Source organism: Megalops cyprinoides, chromosome 14, assembly GCF_013368585.1.
Source record: "Megalops cyprinoides isolate fMegCyp1 chromosome 14, fMegCyp1.pri, whole genome shotgun sequence".
Classification (NCBI taxonomy): Eukaryota; Metazoa; Chordata; class Actinopteri; order Elopiformes; family Megalopidae; genus Megalops; species Megalops cyprinoides.
The window spans coordinates 25,660,364-25,680,758 of NC_050596.1; the positions used below are offsets into that span (position 1 = coordinate 25,660,364).

At 42.4% G+C, this 20,395-nt stretch overlaps 2 protein-coding genes across 5 annotated transcripts in view; one reads left to right on the forward strand and one right to left on the reverse strand.

The window, feature by feature from the left end:
* The window catches only part of myo1b (myosin IB), a 96,309-nt gene extending 85,396 nt beyond the window's left edge, over positions 1-10,913 (reverse strand). For all 4 annotated transcript variants that reach the window (XM_036544725.1, XM_036544724.1, XM_036544723.1 and 1 more), the window contains exon 1: positions 10,695-10,913. The gene's annotated coding sequence lies outside the window, so the exon portion shown is untranslated. The remainder of the gene's footprint in view (positions 1-10,694) is intronic.
* A 1,030-nt stretch (positions 10,914-11,943) lies between these two features.
* On the forward strand, positions 11,944-18,713 carry pofut2 (protein O-fucosyltransferase 2). The gene is made up of 9 exons (XM_036545893.1): positions 11,944-12,135; positions 13,114-13,364; positions 13,864-14,008; positions 14,131-14,241; positions 14,944-15,010; positions 15,156-15,281; positions 16,013-16,193; positions 16,680-16,803; positions 18,283-18,713. The coding sequence occupies exons 1-9, from the start codon at positions 11,951-11,953 to the stop codon at positions 18,434-18,436; spliced, it is 1,344 nt and encodes a 447-aa protein (XP_036401786.1). The 5' UTR covers positions 11,944-11,950; the 3' UTR covers positions 18,437-18,713.
* The last annotated feature ends 1,682 nt before the right edge of the window (positions 18,714-20,395 follow it).

Here is a 20,395-nt window from a genome sequence, read left to right on the forward strand (position 1 = left end):
ACGTTCATAAACAGGGTATAAATGTCTTAGTTTACTATGTGAAAACCCTCTAGCTGGTAGTAAGGCCAGCCTACATCTTCAGCTGGGGGAAGACCACTTTCTAGACTTGAAGGATGTGGCTTACAGGGCACTGTTCTGAATGTTCACTTACAAGTACATGACACCATAAAACATATCAAATTTTAATACTTTGACCAGAGTTTTCCATTAAAGTCAATCTTAGTGCAGTCAGTATCTCAGAGACTTAACTGAATCATTCACCCAGATGAAAATAACCTGGACTCAGTGGTGATGATTCAGTTTTTTCCAAATTAATTGATTGCTGTCCAGTCAGCATTAGCCTCTAAGAGAGTATGCCATCTCAAATCTTCTTTTGTTGCCCTTTTAACTGTACATTTTGTGTTACTGCATATTATTGTTTCTTTCATGCCATTTGTTAAATGCCCTGCTTTTATAATTTACCAACAAATTGTCTGCAAATCTGCAAATAAGACCAAATGTATTACTGACAGCTAGGAATTATTCAACAATCCCTGTGTAAACGGCTGCCCCATGTCTGGTCAAAGGCCCCTGACCACAAAATAGAGCTGCACTGCTGGACACACAGTGTTTCCATACATTATACCCAGGGTCAAACATGCTTTCCCCTCCGTAATTGGATATATTTTCAGTGCATTAACAAAATAAAGTTGTCGTTGTTGGAACTCAGGAAACAAATGCATTTCGTTGAGCTCCTGACAAAATAAGCATCTTATTTATAATCCACCAGATTAGTGGTTATATTTTTAGAAAACTCGATCAGAGTGAAAAATGGGACCATCACAGCGTATGAAAATTCAATATTAATAAGTAATCCAGAAGCAAGGTCCAGAGACTATGGTGCACGTCACCTATCGTACAGACCCTGGCTCACCTCCAGGATTTGACAGTGGCCCATATTTCTAGAGTATTGCTGTAGTATTATATTAAATACAAAATAATATATAATTTAGGATTTCCTGGAAGTGGGCCACAGGTGACTTTCCGCTGTGAATGAGGTGCTTAGACCAAGTCCCCTTGGTCTAAGCCTGAGGCAAGGCTGAATCTTACACAACATGCCTGGTAGCCTGTTCCTAAAGGTGGGGAGAGCAGTGGAGGAATATTCAAAACTGCTTATGCCCCCACACACACAGCCCACACACTTCCCTTCCCTTCTCCACACAGGGGACAGGTTAATTCATAGCAACAATGTCGACCTGGATTTGCACCCTGGCTAAAATGCTGATGGCGTACCCCTGAGTCCGCCACATAACCAATGGTGCTCCACGTAAATATATAAAGCAAATCCTTGATTACCATAAGCCCGAAACCTAGAAACAGGCTAAAAGTTGCCCTGCGAAAGGACCTTGGCTGAGTAAACAAATAACTCATTAAAACCGCCAACATGCCTAATTGAGCGCAAATCCAGAGAGGAGACAACACAGTCGGTGACTCCGGGAGCTAAACCGCGACATCACTTAGCTGGCAATCAGCTGCGACTGAGGCCACATAAATGGAACAGCGGGGCTTTTGGCGCAATCAGAGCAGGCTTTAATAATGCAGAGTTGTCATGGAGCTTTGCTCCGCGAGCATTAGGGCTCGGCTAGTGACCTGAAACATTGCAGCGTGGGCCTGTCAGAGCGCCAGGGGCGGGGTTTCGGGCCCTGCATCTTTTTTCTCCGTATATGCTGAGCAGCACTAAATCACCTCCGATGGGGGGGGCGCAGAGCAGGCAAAGATCGGCTGTACGAACAGAGAGCTGCGAGTGAAAAACTGCGCTGGCACACTGCTGTACAGGGAAACAGAAGCTGGGGGTTTTCGGTGCTCGGGGATCACGGCTCTGGATTCCAGGTTGAGAAAACAGCCACTGTTTCTTTCTGTCTGACAGGTACTGCTACATTTGGATAGAGGTTTGAAAACGCACATTCATTTTGAAAAACAGCGGAAAGATAGGCATCACCACAATAAGGTAAAAGTGAAGCATTGTTCATACGCAAGCATAAACATACACAGAGGCAGCACGATGGGAATAACCTGTTTTCTCTAGCAAACGCCCCATGGTCATGGAGATGCAGGTAGCAGCCAAAATTTCTCCCACTGCCAAGTCTTCAGACCTGTCCTGACATTGCCTTTCACATGGAAGCTACCGCGAGGTCTCAGAGCAGAACCAAACAACAGCAAATCAGAGCACTGCCTCACACAACTAAAAGGCCTTGTGTTTCCTCACAACAGAAGAGCTCATTGAGGAAAGGTCGCAGTTTAACTACAATTGGATCAACTCCTGACCAGAACAAGAATAACGCATCTTGCCGCAGCCACAGTTAAAACATTTCCACCATTAATCAAAAGTCAAACATGTCGTTCCCATTCCCAAATAATATCACAGTCTGCTTTTGCACAAACTTCAGATCAGTACCTCTCTCGAATGCTGATTTCAATTATACTGCATGAGACCTAAGCACATTTTAAGTGCAGTGACGCATCAACAGCAATTTCAGCCCACAAACCTCTCTGAGAGGATGCTGTGCTGCATTCAAACTCTCACTATTAACTGTGGGAGCCACTGTGTTCTCTGGCCAAGAAAAACAGTCACAGCAGTTTAATTGAACATTCTGTGCCAGTAATTACACCCAATTAAAGGCACAATAGTAAAGCCAACTAATGTAGCCTGCTAAACATCCAAATGACCTCTCACACTGGAGATCAAAGGTCCCAGTACTATGGCTATGTGGTGACTTGATTGTGAAAAATGAACATATTACCCTCAGGGGTTTACAAAAGCAGAGAAAGATGCACTACTTCTCCCAAGTGCTGTTGCATCAGCCCGGCATCCACTGATCTGAACTAAAAGTGACCTTTCTAACTTTTTAATGGTGGGCACCCCTGCTGTACATAACTGATCAAATAGCAACAGCTGCAGGATTTTAAACACTTATGCCTCCGACATCTCTATGATTGACGATCTCCCAATCACGATCCCAGCCACGGTCCAGGGGGCAAGAGGAGACACCGCTTTCACAACGCCTTTTTCGTAAATTCCAAAGTAATCATAAAGCATTCCACCCTCTGTCATACCTGTCAGGATGGTGGGGGAATGGACCCCTCTGTGTCTGCAGGATGTGGCAGATATGCATGACAACCTGTCACTCCAGGTATGGGCCTCACCACTAAGGAGACTGAGGTCAGCAAGGGCTTCTGCAGTGGAATGCATTATGGGAGCTGTGCTGCTGAGTTTCACAGTGCACACTTTGCAGTCTGCAAGCGTTTTTAGGCTCACGAGTGAGACTCCTCCCTGTCTGTAGCCACAAGGCACAGTGGCTCTGACCATCTCTCAGCTCCTGCTGTGTTTTCCGGTCATATCCTTGTACAAAAAAAAAAAACAAGAAAACACAAACAACACTACTGCAGCGTACAAGCTTAAAGGCACAACTGAAAAAAATGATGAATAACAGTCTTGCTTTTTAGACAGTACTGCTGCCATCACCATATCACCACAGTCTACAAAGAATAAGTCCCGTGCATGTCAACAACTACTGTCCCTGAAGAGGCCACCGTCTTGTTTACAGCCAGAGCATCTGCTAGGTTGTCTCCCCTGCCGCCCGCCCACCCCGCTTCGCCCCCCCTCCATCCCCCAAATAAATCCACGTCATCCTCCATGTTGCACAGAGCACTCCCTCTCCCTGTTATCCAACCCAACCCACCCCCCCCCCTTCCCAAACTGGCACCCTGCCCATGTTTACATTGCGTGCTCCAGCCGTGCGTTTCCATGCCGATTCCCCAGCATCTGACCTCCTGTAGGGTTAATACCCCTGCCCCCTTGCAGGTGGCTCTCCACTCTCTGCGGCGCTGGGGTAATCATGTGCATGCACACCCAGCATTTCGACACCCCCAACCCCCCCCCAATCCCGAAGCAGGCCATAGGGGATTTGGTTTTCACCCCCCTCCTGACGTCTCCTGTCCCCACACATAAGCGCTCTTAGGGCAGGGCTTGCTGGAGTCTGTCACTGTCAGGGGACTTTATTCTTATATTGAAAAAAAGACCACAGTCACACAGAGCTTCAGATATTAAAAATGTTTTCAATGACAGTGATGAGATTTCAATTTAAACTGACGCCATTAGTCACTAAAGCTAGGCGTTTATTGCAAGATGCAGTGTCACATGGGTTCCTTCCGAATCAGCACAGGACTTTGACATAAAAGCAAAAACATACACAAATGTTCCTTTCCCCTTGCAGACATACTGTACATTTCCAGGTTCTGTGCAGTCTCAGGGCAGAGTGGCGTCATGGCAGAGTTATGACTGATGTGGTCCCTGATTTCAGAGACTGAATGGGAAAACCAGCTGCCATGGCTTTTAGTGTGCAATTATAGACTGAATCAAATCGCTCAGCAATACCCAGAGTTCCTGGATAGAAAGGATGGGGGTACAGAGGGACTTTCTAGTGTTTCAGTCAAAGGACCCATATCTTAAATAACACACACACACACACACACACACACACACACACACACACACACAAAATACAAAATGTCTGTAGGACCCTATATAAGAGTCAACTTTCATGCTGTGCAATGATGAAAGCAATTTAACAGATTCTTTCATCTGGCTTCAGGCTTATTACAGACCTTAAAGCATATCAAGATATCTGAGTAGAGCTACCCTGATCACATGCATTTTTTAATTAGCTCAGATATCACATGAAAGGAGCATCCTCTGAGTATTACGGTGCCATTATCATTACATACGGCAGCTGGGAATGTTGTGTATGGTACTGTACAACCAAGGCCAACATAACTCAGTACTGAGAATCCAGAAAAATTCCAGAATGCCAGATATGGACTTTTAATACAAGACCAAACAAGCAAGTAATCGAGCCCCCATACCCTTATGTTTTATCCTATACTTTATAATAATAGTCAGAAAACCTGTCATGAAATATTTATGTGACTGGTGCACCTTTCATTCCAGTAAGTGTGATGGAAATGTTTTTTACAGTGTTTAATGTCCTCGTTATTTTTTTTCCTCTCTCTCACTGCAACGTGATGTCCTTTCTGGCCTGCTCTGGTGAGTGGGCGCCGGGTGGGCGGGATGACGAGCGCGTGGTGAGCTGCGAGAGCAAGGAGACCACGAACCAGGTGGAAACGCAACGTGCGGGATGCATTAGCCACTTCAGGGGTATTCCGAATTCACCTCGGGGCACGGTGGATGGAGAGAGCGCTCAGTGTAAGCCGCTTCACAAAACAGCACTTCAGATGTGCTGGTTTTCATCTCGTTCAGACTGGTTTACTGCCGCAGCTGTGAGCTGAAGTGCCAGTTGTCAGTTTTTTTTAGCTTTTTTTTTTTCTTCCTCCAGCAGTACCACTTTGGCTCTGCTGAAGTATAACACAGCTACACACACTCAACGGTTTCAGGCACTTTCAATTGCCGCTGGTTTGGCTAACTTCAGGGCCCCTGGACACAAGTGAAACAGTTTAGCCAAGACTGTAATACATTTCACTTTCTCCTTCCATGGACTTGGTTTCTGAAACAGCTTTACCTCTGCTTCACCTTACAGTGGAAAAATAGTTAGAAAGCCCCACTTTGACATCAATGAAACACACAGGCAGTCTAAAACTGGCTCAAGATAAATACAAGGCACATATATCAATCCAGCTGAAACTGAAACACAGGGAACTGCAGCATCTCTTGTCACTTTGAGGATAATGCACATGAGAAGAAAATCCAGCAACCTGGGAAGCAACAGTGATCTTTAGAGCCCACAAACAGACTGTTGGCTTGAAATACTAAAAAAAAAATGTCTATTTATGCCACCTCTCAACTGCTTCTCACTCTGAACCACATTCCACATTTCTAGCCCTGTAAGAAGTAGGTAACATTACGTTCCAAACTATCCCCCAATTGGCCTATATAAAATCCTGGAGGAGACCTCAATGGAAGTGCGGTGGACAATGAGCACACCTACTGCTGCCCCAAGCTGGTGGAGGGGCGGGGCCTTCAGCATGGTAATAAAGGCACTGAACATTTGACCAATCAAAACCAAACTGCCTGGTTGCCAAGCCACCTGGTCTTCCTGCTGTGCAGAGCAAAATGACTGATTATAGCTCTTTGAAGCCATTACAGCTGCAACTTCTTGCTTCAACTTTCGCCATGCATGTACACATGTTGTATATACATGGTGTCACAGAAATGGCTCAGTGCAGAAGTGCAATATAAGCACTACATTGTGACTACTAACCAGTCTAAGCAGGCCACATAGACAACTACAGCTTGCACGAATGGTAAATGAACAAGAAAAACCAAGACAGAAAACAACCCCAAAAGCATCTGTTCCCTGGAATGCATTTGCCCTGGGAAGGGACATCGTCTTTGTGCTCCAGCTTTAGTTCTTTTGCCCTATTAGGATGATCACAGTTTAAGGCCGCTTCTTGCAGTCAGAATCTATCCAACCTCCACAATCTGAATATATCTTTTTCTGTTTGTTTGACTGGCCCTGGTCATAAAGTTCCCATCTGGTTCTCCTACTGTGATTTGGCTCAATGGTGGCTTGACATATTTGATGAGACCACAGAAGCCACATAGAGATGAGAGAGACTGCTATTTAATTGGAGTTGTTCTGCCCCGAAGGGGTTGGCCATTTCACTATTGCAGGGGATAGGACAGATGGAAATAGATTTTTTAAAAATCTTGCACTAACTGTATGATGACATGGAAGAGTGCTTTCTAAAATAGGAAGTCTGATAAAAGACGCTGCAACTGTGAAGGTCTGGCTTATCATTTTACTGACTGACATTGATATTTCAACAAATTATATTCTCTCTATTCGTCAGACAGACAATCTAAAATGTCTCAGAAGTGAACATAAACCTTAAAGTACAGGCTACACATTTGTAAGGCATTTATTGAGCTGAAATTTCTTGAGCCACATCAAAGGTTTGATGTTTTCCCCAAAGAGACTCCAAAGCGTCTATTGTTGGTTGACTTGCAAAAACCTAAGTATGAGTTGTGTCCTTCCTCATTTCCTCAAACAGATTTTGATCCTGCTTTTATTAGCATTTGTGCTCTAGAGTAGCCTATAAATTAAGCCCTCCACTTCTCTCATTTAACAGACCACAAAAATCTCAGCCCAAATGATATGTGCGATTGTATCTTTGTGAAAATGACTGGAGCAAAAATGGAGAGAAATGCATTGGGAACTTAATACTTTACTGCAACAATTGAACAAACTAACTTTTATTTACTGCATTAACTTACTATGTAACTTCATATGCCTAAGGGTGTGAGCCTTGGGATTTTTTTTTTTAAGGGTGGTGCTTGCATGCATTAGTTATGGTATCATGTGTGCAAACCGTTTCTGAGAAACAAAGACCCCAATGTTCCATACAGTGAAAGGGATTCTTAGATTTCCCATTATAAAACCGAGTATTTGGAGTACACGACAACATAAATAATGTGTAGGTTATTAATAACATCAAGTGGATACAAAGAGTGGCTGTATCTTACCTAACAGAACTAGAACATCAGCCTGAACATAAGAACACTCAAAATGACCAAAACAGAGAATTCTTGCCAAATTTAAATACATGAAGTTACTTACATGTATAGTTAATTAAATGAGCCATTTATTTAACAATAGCCTTAATCAATTAAAAGAACCTGTTAATTTAACAGTTTTTAATTCTATTTAACCTATACTGACAAGTGATGAAATTGTGAATTTACAGCACTATGTTAACACCTTTATTGCTATCTCTGATAGCAACAAGATCTGTGAGAGCAGACAGCCTTTGATAACAGCCTGTGCTTGCATTTCAAAGGCAAGCAGCCCTTAAATGCACACGCATGTCAGTAACCTCCGCTGGCTCCACGTGTGGACTTTCCCTCGCTGTTTAGCACATAGACGCAGGCAAGGGCGGGCTCAGTCTGCCAGACACCGAGCAGATTAAAAGCACACTGCAAAATGGCAGTCATTTAGTACTGTGCAGAGTACAGACGCCGCTGAACAAGGTCCTGCAGGCCTCAGGCTGGAGTTTGGTGTAAATGGGAGATAGTGACAAAGCACTTAGCGGACTACATGTTCACACCTACATGGCTGCTACGGTGCATGGAGCGTGCCTTTACCTGAAGACTGCTGAAGTGTAACACCAATGAGGTTGTCCGATTCCACCCCAAATCATGTGCACCCTTGCCCCACCACCCCTCTTCATCCTCACAGCTAAAGCCCATTAAAAATGTAAACCTAACCCAAATTTTCCTTGCTTCCCACACCGCTGAACACAGCTTTCTCCTCTTCAAATACCAGGTTCAAGCAGAATGTGAGTAAAGCCCTACGGGAAGTGTAGGAGAGAAATGGGCATGAAAAAACAGATGCGCTTCTCACATGTAGACCAGTGGGGCATTTTCTGAAGAGAATCAGGCGTTTCACACTGATCATGAATGATGGGGGAGACTGATGCAGACAGAAAAATCCAAACATTTAAACAAAGTGTATAAAAGAAGTTCTTCTCACAATGGTAATGCAACTCCACAACAAAGCTCATGTAAACAGTAGAGTACTGACATTTTTCATCACTTATCTCTATCACTGCCACCACCATCACTAACACTGTGCAAACCAATGTATCCAATGTAGCTAAAGTGATCTGGGATCCCTGTGGCTATGTACTGTACTCACTCTCCTTTGTTAGATTCTGATGTTAACAATGGCCAAGGCAGAGTCAAACAGACAACACAGGACCCGTCTGGAAGATATTACCTGAATATTATCTGACTGCAACTCTGACTGCAATCACATGTAATACTCAAACCCCATGTATTTACATATCAGAGTAGTTAAACTGAAAAAAAAAGGCTAAAATGGGAACCATATTATGATTTCCCCTTCCTTCCCCCACCTTGTGACTCACTTCATGAGCAAAAAAAGCACAATTTTCCCTGAGCCAGAGTCCCACATGGACAGCCAGCACGTGGGGGATTCCTGGTCTGAAAGCATCTCTTTGTGAGCATTTATACTGGTGTGTGAGTGTGTGTGTGTTCATGGAAAGCCCTCAAGATTCATTGTCACACAGAACCTTTGTAGAGAGGGGCTCTCCATGGAAGCACTTTGCTCTACCGTCACTCTGCTTCTGGAATCAATTAAGTTCCAGTAATGGACACATTCCTGACAGCTCAAAGTGGCCTGTGACCGTTTGATAGTCTTCTCATGTTCTCGCAGAAGAAACGTCCCTATCGATGGCAAGTTGGAGTCAAGGCAAAGAATAAGAGACAAGGAGAAATGGTTGCCGCAAGAAGAAATCAGGACGTACAAACTGGTAACGATGTTTTTGGTTTTTGTCAATTAACATTTGTTCTAAAACTTCCCGAAAAAGCTTGTGACTGGTTTCTATAACCAGTCACAAGCTATGGAGAGTCCCCTCGTTTGCGAAGCAAAAAAGTCACCTCCCTTTTTCATGCGAACGAATACGAGACCGATTAATGTGACGTCACCCCAGTTCTAACGCGTTGCCCTACAGGGATCGGTATATATCTACACAAGAATGCATGTCTTGCCTGTTAATAATAATAATAATAATAATATTTTTATTTTTTATTTATTTATTATCATTATTATTATTATTATTATTATTACAAGAAATTGGTGCAATATAATTATTTCATCATAAATTAAAAGTTAGTGTCGCTATGCATTACAACTTAGCTAATTAAAGTTCTTTGCATTGGTCCTGGACCAACTAGCAATGAGCTCTTTTCCCGCAAGTTCAAGTCTGTAAAAAACAATGAAATGAGACATCCTCCATTAACAATGCAAAAACTGCCCCAGATTTAGTCACAGAGATGAGTATTAAGGGCTGCTTGAACCCCTCGCACACTCCCCCTAAAAGAGATTTAGCCCCCAACCCCCTCTGCAGAGGATCCGTGGCATGAATAGGGAGAAACAGAAGTAAGGGCGATGAGCTGACGTGTTTTGGGAAGGTCACACAATAAATACAACTTGAGAACCGTGTTGGGTTAAAACAAAGTTAGAGAGTTCTATGTACCAATTAAATGTAATATTTGCATTAGTTACGTCACTCGAGTAACTCATTGTATAGGATAAACGGATTCTGAGGCGATGACCATTGCACAATTTACATGAGTTACTCATCCTGCAAACAAAAGTACCCTTCAAAGCTGCCCAGCTTCATCAGCACAGAATTCACTCAAGAAAATCCAAAGAACGAGTGAAAATGGTGACTTGTATATGTGACCAAGTACACCAAAAGTTAGCTTTTCCGTTTTATGTTTGTTATACATGCAACCTTAATAAATGCATGTCCCGCACTAATAAAGTACAGACTCCACTCTTAAACTGAACTCCTTATTTAAAACGATCTGCTTTTATACCGGTTAGACAAAAACGAATTAAATCCTGTCAAATCACCATGTCCTGTAGGGCAACTTAGTTTATCTAACTAGGCAACTGACATGCACAAGCAAGAAACCGCAAAATGTGTGGCTGTCCAAGCAAATAAACTATGAAAAAGCAAAGCAAGCGATGATAAAAACGCTGTTGCACTCATCAATAACTTGCTAAAGCTAACTTCGCGTTGCCCTCTATGAAACCCTGCACGCTAAATCCGGCGCGTGGTAAAACAGCAAGTGAAGAAACACAAACACTTTGGATGAAGTCTAGACTTGCCTCTTTTTGTGAGCTTTATTCCTTTTTTTCAATCCACTCCCTTGGAAAAAAAAATCGTGCAATCCCGTGATAGACTTCAGAATGAAAACGCGCTTCCTTTATCCCTTCCCCGCTGTTTCTGCTGTCCGGGAGAGTGCGCGTGTGCTCGTCTCTCATCCAGCTCCGCTGAGTTTCAATGGAGCAACAAGCGCAGACCGGGACTTACGGGTCCACGGGCGTAGGGAGTGGCCGACCCTCAGTGTTTCAGAATTCCAGACTTCCCTCAGCGTTAATCACCTTCAAAACACGCCCATATCGCCCAAACTCCGCTCTCGTAGTTTCATCAAAACTTTAGCAAATTATTTCGCGGGTCTTGAAAATGCAATAGCACCACCGTGTGTCGGTTTTGAGGACGTTCTAGGTGCAACTTCAGCAGAGGAGGTTGAAATGATTTTTAATACAAATAATTTAACGTTTTTGTTGATTTTATATTGATAATGTTTATTAACATTTATTTCTGTCTTTACAATTAATATAATCACATGCAATCACACACATCGGACCAGTGACTATGTTATTATCTTGTTTTGTCGATACCATGTTCCTGGGGTAAGAACACATAAAACGTTAAACGTTTTCATGTGCAGGACAACAAATAAATAACACACTGTAGGCAAACGATAGTTTTCTCCTTATTATTTATTTATTTGCTTCATTTTTGTTTTTCTATGAACTCCTTTTTTTGGGACGTCACAGTAACGTAAAGGTCAAGGTGGTTTTCTGAGAAAGGAAATAAAGTTCATACATGGACATATTTGCTCCTAGTTAACATGCAGACGACCGATTTTCATGAAATAGTAGCTGTTCTCTGGTGTGCAACTGTTAAAAGTAACAGTTAAGAAACCATGTAGTTGAATCGGTAACTTAATATACTACGAAATCTTCAGGAACAGTGTGTTCAGATGTGAGATTAAAAGACAAGCCAGTAACGCAAAATAACCTCACAGAGGAGAGGTCCATCATAACATTTAGGTAAAATTTTTGGTTATGTACTTTATAATTTCATTACAAAGCTTATAAAATAAACAATCGTTTTATCTATTAGCATTTGATGTGAATATGAAATCTGAAATCTGAAATTTCACCAAGGAAAGTCTGCAGACGGCTGTACAAACAGCCAGGCTATCTTCCAGATGTGTTCAATGCAGTTGCTATGCAACTGCAGACGCTCAGAGGAACATGTGTTCCCCTTCCGGAAGTGCGTGGCTCAGGAAGAAATGGCGGACTGTAGAAAGTTGCATCCTGCTTTGTTATTGCTTTCTCCGTGGCATTTTATCATAATATTACTTGTTTGTCTCTTAACACTGAGAACCGTTGCTGCGGACGTCTTAACTGAGGATGCTGCGTTCAGTGCCGGCCAGTCAGCAAATCCCCCGGCTACCGCGGCTGCACGAGACATACGGTAGATAGTGAACATGCATTTAGACGGTTGTCTTTGATTTTACTGGGCAATGTTAATTTATTCTTCTAGCGATGTAGCCTGCTAAACATTAGGAATGCAAGTAAAACTCGTTAAAACACCCCGGGTATTGAATATGCAAATTCACTTTGTGAAGGATTTTATCTTTGCGAATACGTCGTTTTAGACCAGATTGTGTTGTGGTCTTCGTACGCTTGATTTCTAAGGGTACGGCAACTAAGGCTCTAACTAGCTAGCCAGCCACCTTAACAGCAAGTCCAGGTATCTGACAGCGGTTATCAAGATGTGTGGTGTATCTGTTTTTACGGAGACAGTGATGGAATTGGAAGTATGCACACAATGTGAGGTCTTGCGGCTCGATCACGGTCCAAATACGCTTTTTCAAGCAAGTTGAAATCTTCTCCGCTTTATATAGTTATGATTGAGACCAATATAACCGCGGGGACCATCTGGACTACAGGATCCATTCCTGTCCCAAAGCAGTCATTAAAAAAAAATAAACATCAGTGGCCCCAGACCTGTAGAATATGGTTCCTGCCAATGAAAATATGTCCATATGTGCCCTAGGGCTAAATACCAAACCCAGTTGCCTAAGTAAATGTCAATTTAAAATGATAACCTATGTAAGTTGTTCTGGATAACCGCATCTGCTAAATGACATTAATGCAAAGTAAGGTTTCAAATGAAGAGCTCTGTATGGCCATTCATGTTATGTGTTTGGAATGGCAGCGTAGCACAGTGGTAAGGAGCAGGGCTCGTAACCGAAAGGTTGCTGGTTCAATTCCCCACTGGGGCACTGCTGCTGTAACCTTGGGCAAGTTACTTAACCCACAGTTGCCTCAGTAATTATCCAGCTGTATAAATGGAAAACATGTAAAACTTGAAACCCATGTAGGTTGCTCTGGATGAGAGAATCTGCTAAATGAAAATAATGTAATGTGACATCCACCGTTGTTCCAGGTACCTGCTGTATGACGTGAACCCGCCGGAGGGCTTCAACCTGCGGCGGGACGTGTACATCCGCATGGCCTCCTTGGTGAAGACGCTGAGGAAGCACGGCGACTGGGTGCTGGTGCTGCCCCCGTGGGGCCGCCTCTACCACTGGCAGAGCCCGGACATCCACCAGGTGCGCATCCCGTGGGGCGAGTTCTTCAGCCTGACCAGCCTGCAGGCCAACGTGCCCGTCATCGAGTATGAGGAGTTCATCGCAGGTGAGCGCCTGTCTGTACCTTGCTTATCAGTACTGTGAGGTGTTGACCATTGTCACTTAATGTTTACGTGGCTTAGATGACTCTTGGTTCATTTTTTTGGCAGTATTGCACTAAAGTAATGAAGTAATTACCTCACTGACATCTGAAAAATGCTGTAGAGTAAGATGTAAAGTGCTCATAAAATAAGTTGCACTGAATAAGGGTTAGAAGGTTGATACCCTTTTATGCAGATGGAAGGGAGATTATATTATTGTTTTATATTGGCAGAGTAGTATAGTTGCATGGGGCATGGGGTGGCAGTGTAGCGTAGTGGTAAAGAGTAGAACTCATAACCGAAAGTGCTGTTGTAGCCTTGGGCAAGGTACTTAACTCAGAATTTCCTCAGAAAATGTCCAGCTGCATAAATGGATAAAACTGTAAGCTGTGTAAGTTGCTCTGGATAAGAGCGTCTGCTAAATGTCAATAATGTAACATAATGTAATGTAATATTTGGGCTCAGAGTCGGGGGGCCCCTTTGTGGAGCAGGTCCTGGTGCTGCAGAACTACGCGGAGGGTTGGACGGATGGGCAGTGGGAGGAGAAGGTGGACGAGCGGCCTTGCATTGAGCGGCTCATGTACTCCAAAGACAAGCAGGGCTACTACAGGTACTACAGCTGTGCTCGCTCCCACATCACAGGGAGGTCAGAGGATGAACGTGTGTTCGTCATGTTCAGTGCTGTTGTGCTGTGCCAGTAATGGCTTGTTTCCCCTCCACTCGCTCCCTCAGGGGCTGGTTCTGGGGGTATGAGGAGACGCGCGGCCTGAACGTAACCTGTCTGTCAGCCCAGGGCCACGCCTCCATCCTGGCCCCGCTCTTGCTGCACAACTACACAGCTACGTAAGTTTCCACGGAAACCGCCTCGTCTTCCTCAATCAGTGTTGTCCAGACAGGAGTTGTGTGCAATGCATGATGTAAACAGTAGCTGTTCTAAAGAGCTTGAGTAGAATCTTTGCTTGTCAGCAGCCGTTTTTGTTGAGGCCTGGAGATACTTTTGTGGACTCCTCATACTGCCATGCTGTACATGGGAGCTTACCTGGGCTAGCTCACTTGCTGCTGTTGGGCAACGTTGCATGTTATAGTCATACAACATAATACTACGTAATACTATGATTGTTCGCATCTGTTACATCTTCATTCCTTATTAGGAGGGCAGGGCCTATATACTTCTAAAGTTTAACTTTGATTGACAGTTGGGGGAAAGAGGGGAAATTATTCACTATGTTGCACATAGGTGCAAATGTTGCGTGCGATTTTTTGGTATAGTTGAGTGTGAGGTGTTCCATTACGACATCACTGTGTTTACAAGCTACCCTAACCTACATAATTCATTGATTTTGGTGCAGTCGCTATAGGTGATTTATTGTCTTTTTATCACTATGAGACTCTTTCCATATTTTTTAATGCTGTATCTGATAGTATTTGCTCAGCCTCTCTGTATTGTATTGTCAGTAACTTTGTTAACTATGTGGTATTGAGACACATTTAATTTAGTGATCAATGTCCTCCCTGAGCATCCAAGCAATTTGTTTCTTACTGCAGGTCAGTGATGCTGGACAGAGCAGAGACTGTGCTTCATGACCACTACGCCGGAAAAGATTATTGGGATGTAAGTCCTTAAAAGAAATTTCCATGGTGACCTCCTCAGTGTTCATTGCTAAAACTAAAGTGAAATTTATGCATATAAACTAACTTTATTAAATTAACTAAATTTATGTCACATAAACAGCTAGCTCTGGTAACTTCCTTCCTAGACTCGACGCAGCATGGTCTTTGCCAAACACCTGCGCATCATCGGGGACGAGTTCCGAGCCAAGTACCTGAACTCCACTGACGAGAACGACCGGACCGTCTACAGCGAGGACTGGACCCGCATGAAGGTGCGAATGAACAGGGTGCGATGTAAAGACTTCCTCTGTGTGAATCAGGCCCAGCACTCAGACAGCAGATGTTTCACAAGTATATTCAGTTGCCTCTCAGTTTCCATTGATTTTGAATAACTCCTGGATACCCATTTTAGACCAAATATCCTTTTGCCCATTTAAAAAATTTTCATTATAAATTGGATTATGAATACTTCCTTCATCCATATATTCATACATGCAATCATAATTAATTCTACTTTTCTTAATCAACATAATCATTAAAAAACAGCATAAATACATCTTGTCAAGTTTCCCCTGGAAAGACAGTTGATTGAGTCTCCTTTATGCTGAATTACTCCTATTACACACATATGGATGTATAGTAGACACAATTTAATGCATCACCGTCTGTAGCATTTTATTCCTGTTGGCAAGAAACTTTGGATTAAGGGGGTTGTCTAGCCTGTACTTTGTCTGGCCAACTATTGAAATTTGGTCATGTAGCATTTCTAATATTGTGACTCCCTGTGTATGTCTTTCCCCTGTGTTGTACTCTGCCTCACTTGTAAGTCACTCTGGGTAAAATAGTCTGCCAAATGAATAAATGTAAATAAAATGTAAGTGGGTAACTGTGTTGATGTAGAACAGGCATTGCTTATACTGATACTATAGAAGAGATATTGTTAATGATGGCTGATTAGTTTTCATGCTAAATTTGCCTGTGGTGCATCTGTGGTTTATCTCAGAACAAGTTGGGCAGTGCGAAGGGTGGCCCGTACCTTGGCGTGCACCTGAGGCGGAAGGACTTTATATGGGGACACAGGGAAGACGTACCCAGCCTTAAGGGGGCGGTCAAGAAGATACGAAACCTGATGAAGAAGCACAAGCTGGACAAAGTCTTTGTTGCTACGGACGCTAATGAGGATGGTAGTACACTTGTGGCCCCTGCTTTTATGACATACCGCATTCCTGGAAACCATGTAACAAGCCGTAAACCTTCCTGAACTGAATCTTACTTTCCTAGAGAAGCAGTATTATTAGCAGGGGTTACATTCAGGAGCACAGCTAGAAATATATATATATCAAGTATTCAGTTCATTTTTAGGGACATCCATAGAATCAGTAATACAGTGCCACCTTCAGGAATATGGTTACATACTCTGTCACATACAGTGTGCATGTCTCTTGTCTGTTTTGCCACAATGATACTGCTGTCTTGGGCCTGTTGGCGAAAAAATAAATAGCTGGTTGGACCTATCTGGTTGATCTGTTGGCTTTATGAGGGTCATCTATTTGATGTCTATTTGATCAGTCCAATCAGATACTTTTAACTGGGAATGAATGGTTGTGATCTGTACGTAATTGTTCAGAAGTAGTCTGTGTCACCAAAGGTGTTTTTCTCTCGTGTCCCAGAGTTAGAGGAGCTGAAGAGGATGCTGCCGGAGATGGTGCGGTTTGAGCCTACCGGGGAGGACCTGGAGCTGCTGAAAGATGGGGGCGTGGCCATTATCGACCAGTGGATTTGCGTGCACGCCAGGTTGGATTTGTATTCCTAGGCTGTAATTGTATCATGCAGAGTAATAATGATCCCCAGTAACTCCCACGAGATGGCTGCCCACAGGGCCATGAGGGCTTCCTTTGGCTTTCTCTAAACATAAACCTGTCCAGATGCAGGAAAAAGAGTGAAAGACAACTTGGGATCATATTACTTTATTCCACTGCGCAGAGGTCCAGGTTTTTTTCCATATAATATTAGGTTATGTGTTGTTACATATTGACCTTAGCTGCAAGTCATTTCCAAGTGACAGCCCTGCTGTACGTAACAGCTTTATAAGGCTCACAACAGTCTTTGTTGAGACTCAGTCAAAGAAGTGTATATTCACTTCTGTATATCAGTTAAGTATATTATAAGGTATGTTATATCAGTAGGTGCTGAAGTGCCTGTTTAGTAGTCAATAATAATAATAATTCACCCATTGCTGGCAGACCAAAACAAAAGACATAATTTAAAATGAACTGTAATTATTGTTTGTATTGCTGAGCTCTGCATATTTGAATGCATTTGAATGAATGAATACAGCCCAGATGGGAGGGAGTCCATCTAGCTATTAAATTACCTGTATACTTGGAAAATGTTACAGTGTATTAATAGGACCTGATTACAGTATTAATTAAATGCCAGTAAATAAATTACTGCAGTAAAAAGAAATTATTGGGCCCCTAGCCAATGGAATTCAGTATTTTTTCATTCCTTGATATCTGATTGATGTGGCTCAAAGGAACTGAGCTGGCATGACATCTTCCACAAACTGGCAAAACAGAGAAAACATGTCATGCCTATCCACCCCCTATCAAACCACTGTCAGAGTAGAAAAACCTGTAGAGGTATGCCTTCATCATGCGATGTTAAGTAAACTAGAACATTCCAGCTGGTATTAGTGTCTGTCGTCCACAACTGAAAGGGCAGCTTGACTTTCAGTGTTTAATTCGGTGACAATCAGAATGAATCACGTTGAATGATGACATGAAAACAATGAGGTACACAAGATCAACATTAAATTACAGACGTGTCTTTTCATGTTTGAAACGAGTTCTAAGATATACTTACAAAGCACTGCTTTTTGGCTGAGACATAATAGAGTAGCCCATAGAGTAGTCCAGTTTGAGTCAGTGACTAGATGGTAAATGAAAATAATCCAGTTTGACACACAGAATGCAAATTCATCATATGTTGTCCAGTGTAATTTAGTTCAGGTAGAGTAAGGGTAATGCTAAGGGTAAAATCAATGTTTTTTTCAAAATTCTACCCCAGGGAAGCTCACTGCATGTAAAATGTCGTTGCAAGACAGATTAATGAATGCTCCATATGCCTAACAAAAATCTGCCCCTTATATTTGTGTTCCTGGAGAATAAACCAAAACCATAAAACATGAGCTACGGCTGTCACCACATCTGGTTTGAGGGTGGCCCTTCTAATATTTATGTGACCTCTTCTTCTTCCGCTCACCTTTATCAGATACTTCATTGGCACCTCCTTGTCCACCTTCTCCTTCCGGATTCACGAAGAGAGGGAGATCCTGGGTTTCGACCCCAAAACCACCTACAACCGCTTCTGCGGCGACAGTGAGAAGGAATGTGAACAGCCTACCCACTGGAAAATCGTCTACTGATCTTCTGACCCATCGTCAGTTCTCAAAGTCTGATGGGAAACAGTGTTAACGTGTAATTTTCTGAAATGCACAAGACCTTTTTGGCCTACAACAGAACCTTTTTTTAATATAAACAAGTATATTTGTATTTAAATTGTAAAAAGGAAAATGCAGTCATTACAGCTGCTGTTGAACATGTGTGTGATGGTATGTCTGATGAAAAAATTATTGAATCAAACCATTATACTTTCTGTTTTAATATTCATTTTCTGCCAGAGTCTAAAACTTGAATACAACATCTACACCTCCAACTGTTTTTATAAAAAAAATCTTTTGATTTTTTTTTAGTTTATATTAAAAGTGTTTCAAGAGTCTCAGAAAAGGCTCATGGATTGATCAAGGGAAATTATTTTGTTACTTCAGAGAAAAATTTTGAACTACTACTACATAAGGACTAGTCTTGTCTTCTGACTTTTTGACTCAAGTCCTGTTAGGAGGGACAGTGCAGATTCTAAACATATTCTAGCTTGTCTATCCTTTGATATATTTATTACAATATGTGAAATTGCCCATTAATGTGTAATAACACTAGACCTATAAAATACAAGAATTGATTATTGTACTACTTGTTGAAGTGAAGAAGACTGAGTTTAAAGTTACCATAAAATCCTTCATCACCTCAGCCTTGAATTTAATAGTCAAAACATATGGTGCAGTCTTTTATGTTGTAGCCACACAGGAATTTTACCTATTTTCTTGTGATTTTTTTTTCTTTTTCTTTTTTCATCACTTTTTTCCCCTTTTTGTGTTATTACTGCCAAAGTGTCATAATAACTTGAAAGTGACATATACTGAAAACGTTGTATAAGATATTTTTGTGGATAAAAGCATGACAGTAAACCTAGAAAGTATTTTTTCCATAGATTTTGTTTTGAATGACATTTTGTTTTATAGTCCATCTACATTTCTTGTTTAAAATCACTGAAACTGTTATATACATCAAAAGCTGTTGCAAGAGATTCAGAGACCGGTGTACAGTCATACAGCAGTGTAGGCAGTCCCTGTTTCATGATCATTCTGTGTATTTTCATAAAAAAGCGAACATTTATACAGATACAGATTTATGTTGACAGAGGGGATGGGGCGTGTGAATGACAGCGAGAAAAAAAAATCTGAAAAAGCATCAAGCGTTTTGGTTGCCTTCTGTTTAAGTTTCTCGTGAAGTGTTTTTTAGAATTTTTTTCTTCACTTAGTTGCGTTACATTCCTTTAGCAGACACTCTTATCCAAAGCAGTTTCCAGTACAACAGAACACAAGTGTGTCCATTCAAGTTGAATGAGCAACAGTGTCAGACCAGGCTAACAGCACTCCCAGACCAGTGAGCGTGAGCAAAACACCATTCAAGCCCTACCTTGTCCTAATCTGACTAGGCAGCCTAGGAACTAAGGGAAGGCAAGTATACACACCACAGTCATTAGATCACACTCTCCACAGCACATTGCGATGCTACAAATAAACAGCAAGTAGATACAAGTAGGTGTTATGGGGTGGGGGTTGAGGTGGAACCAAGATGCAGTCCGGGTCTTCAGCCTGTGTTGGAAAATTGTAAGTGATTCCGCTGCCCTGATCTCTGTGGGAACTATATGTGGCGGACTAGTATGGACAAGCAGTTTCCCCATGGTTGTAGAGCATAGCGATCTGGGCAGTACATGTGGTTTGAAGACTAATTGTAGGTATGAGGGGGCTGTCCCATTCACTGTTCTGTATGCCAGTGCCAAGGTTTTAAACTTTATTCAAACATTAACAAGAAGCCAGTGATGTGAGGAGAAGCATGTGACAACCACGTTTGAGGAGTTGTCTGTGTTAGCTGCAGAAGTTTGATGGCATAGGCAGGAAATCAAGCAAAGAGCGAGTACAGTAGTCTGGGTGTGAGAGGACCAGGGCCTGAACTAGAAACTGAGTAGAATACACAGTGAGGTG

What these genes read in the sequence shown, in the direction of transcription:
- pofut2 (XM_036545893.1), top strand. Translation starts at nt 11,951, where the DNA reads ATGGCGGACTGTAGAAAGTTGCATCCTGCTTTGTTATTGCTTTCTCCG. An exon ending in TACGGACGCTAATGAGGATG is followed by an intron (nt 16,194 to 16,679) that starts GTAGTACACTTG and finishes CTCGTGTCCCAG; the next exon opens with AGTTAGAGGAGCTGAAGAGG. An exon ending in TGGATTTGCGTGCACGCCAG is followed by an intron (nt 16,804 to 18,282) that starts GTTGGATTTGTA and finishes CACCTTTATCAG; the next exon opens with ATACTTCATTGGCACCTCCT.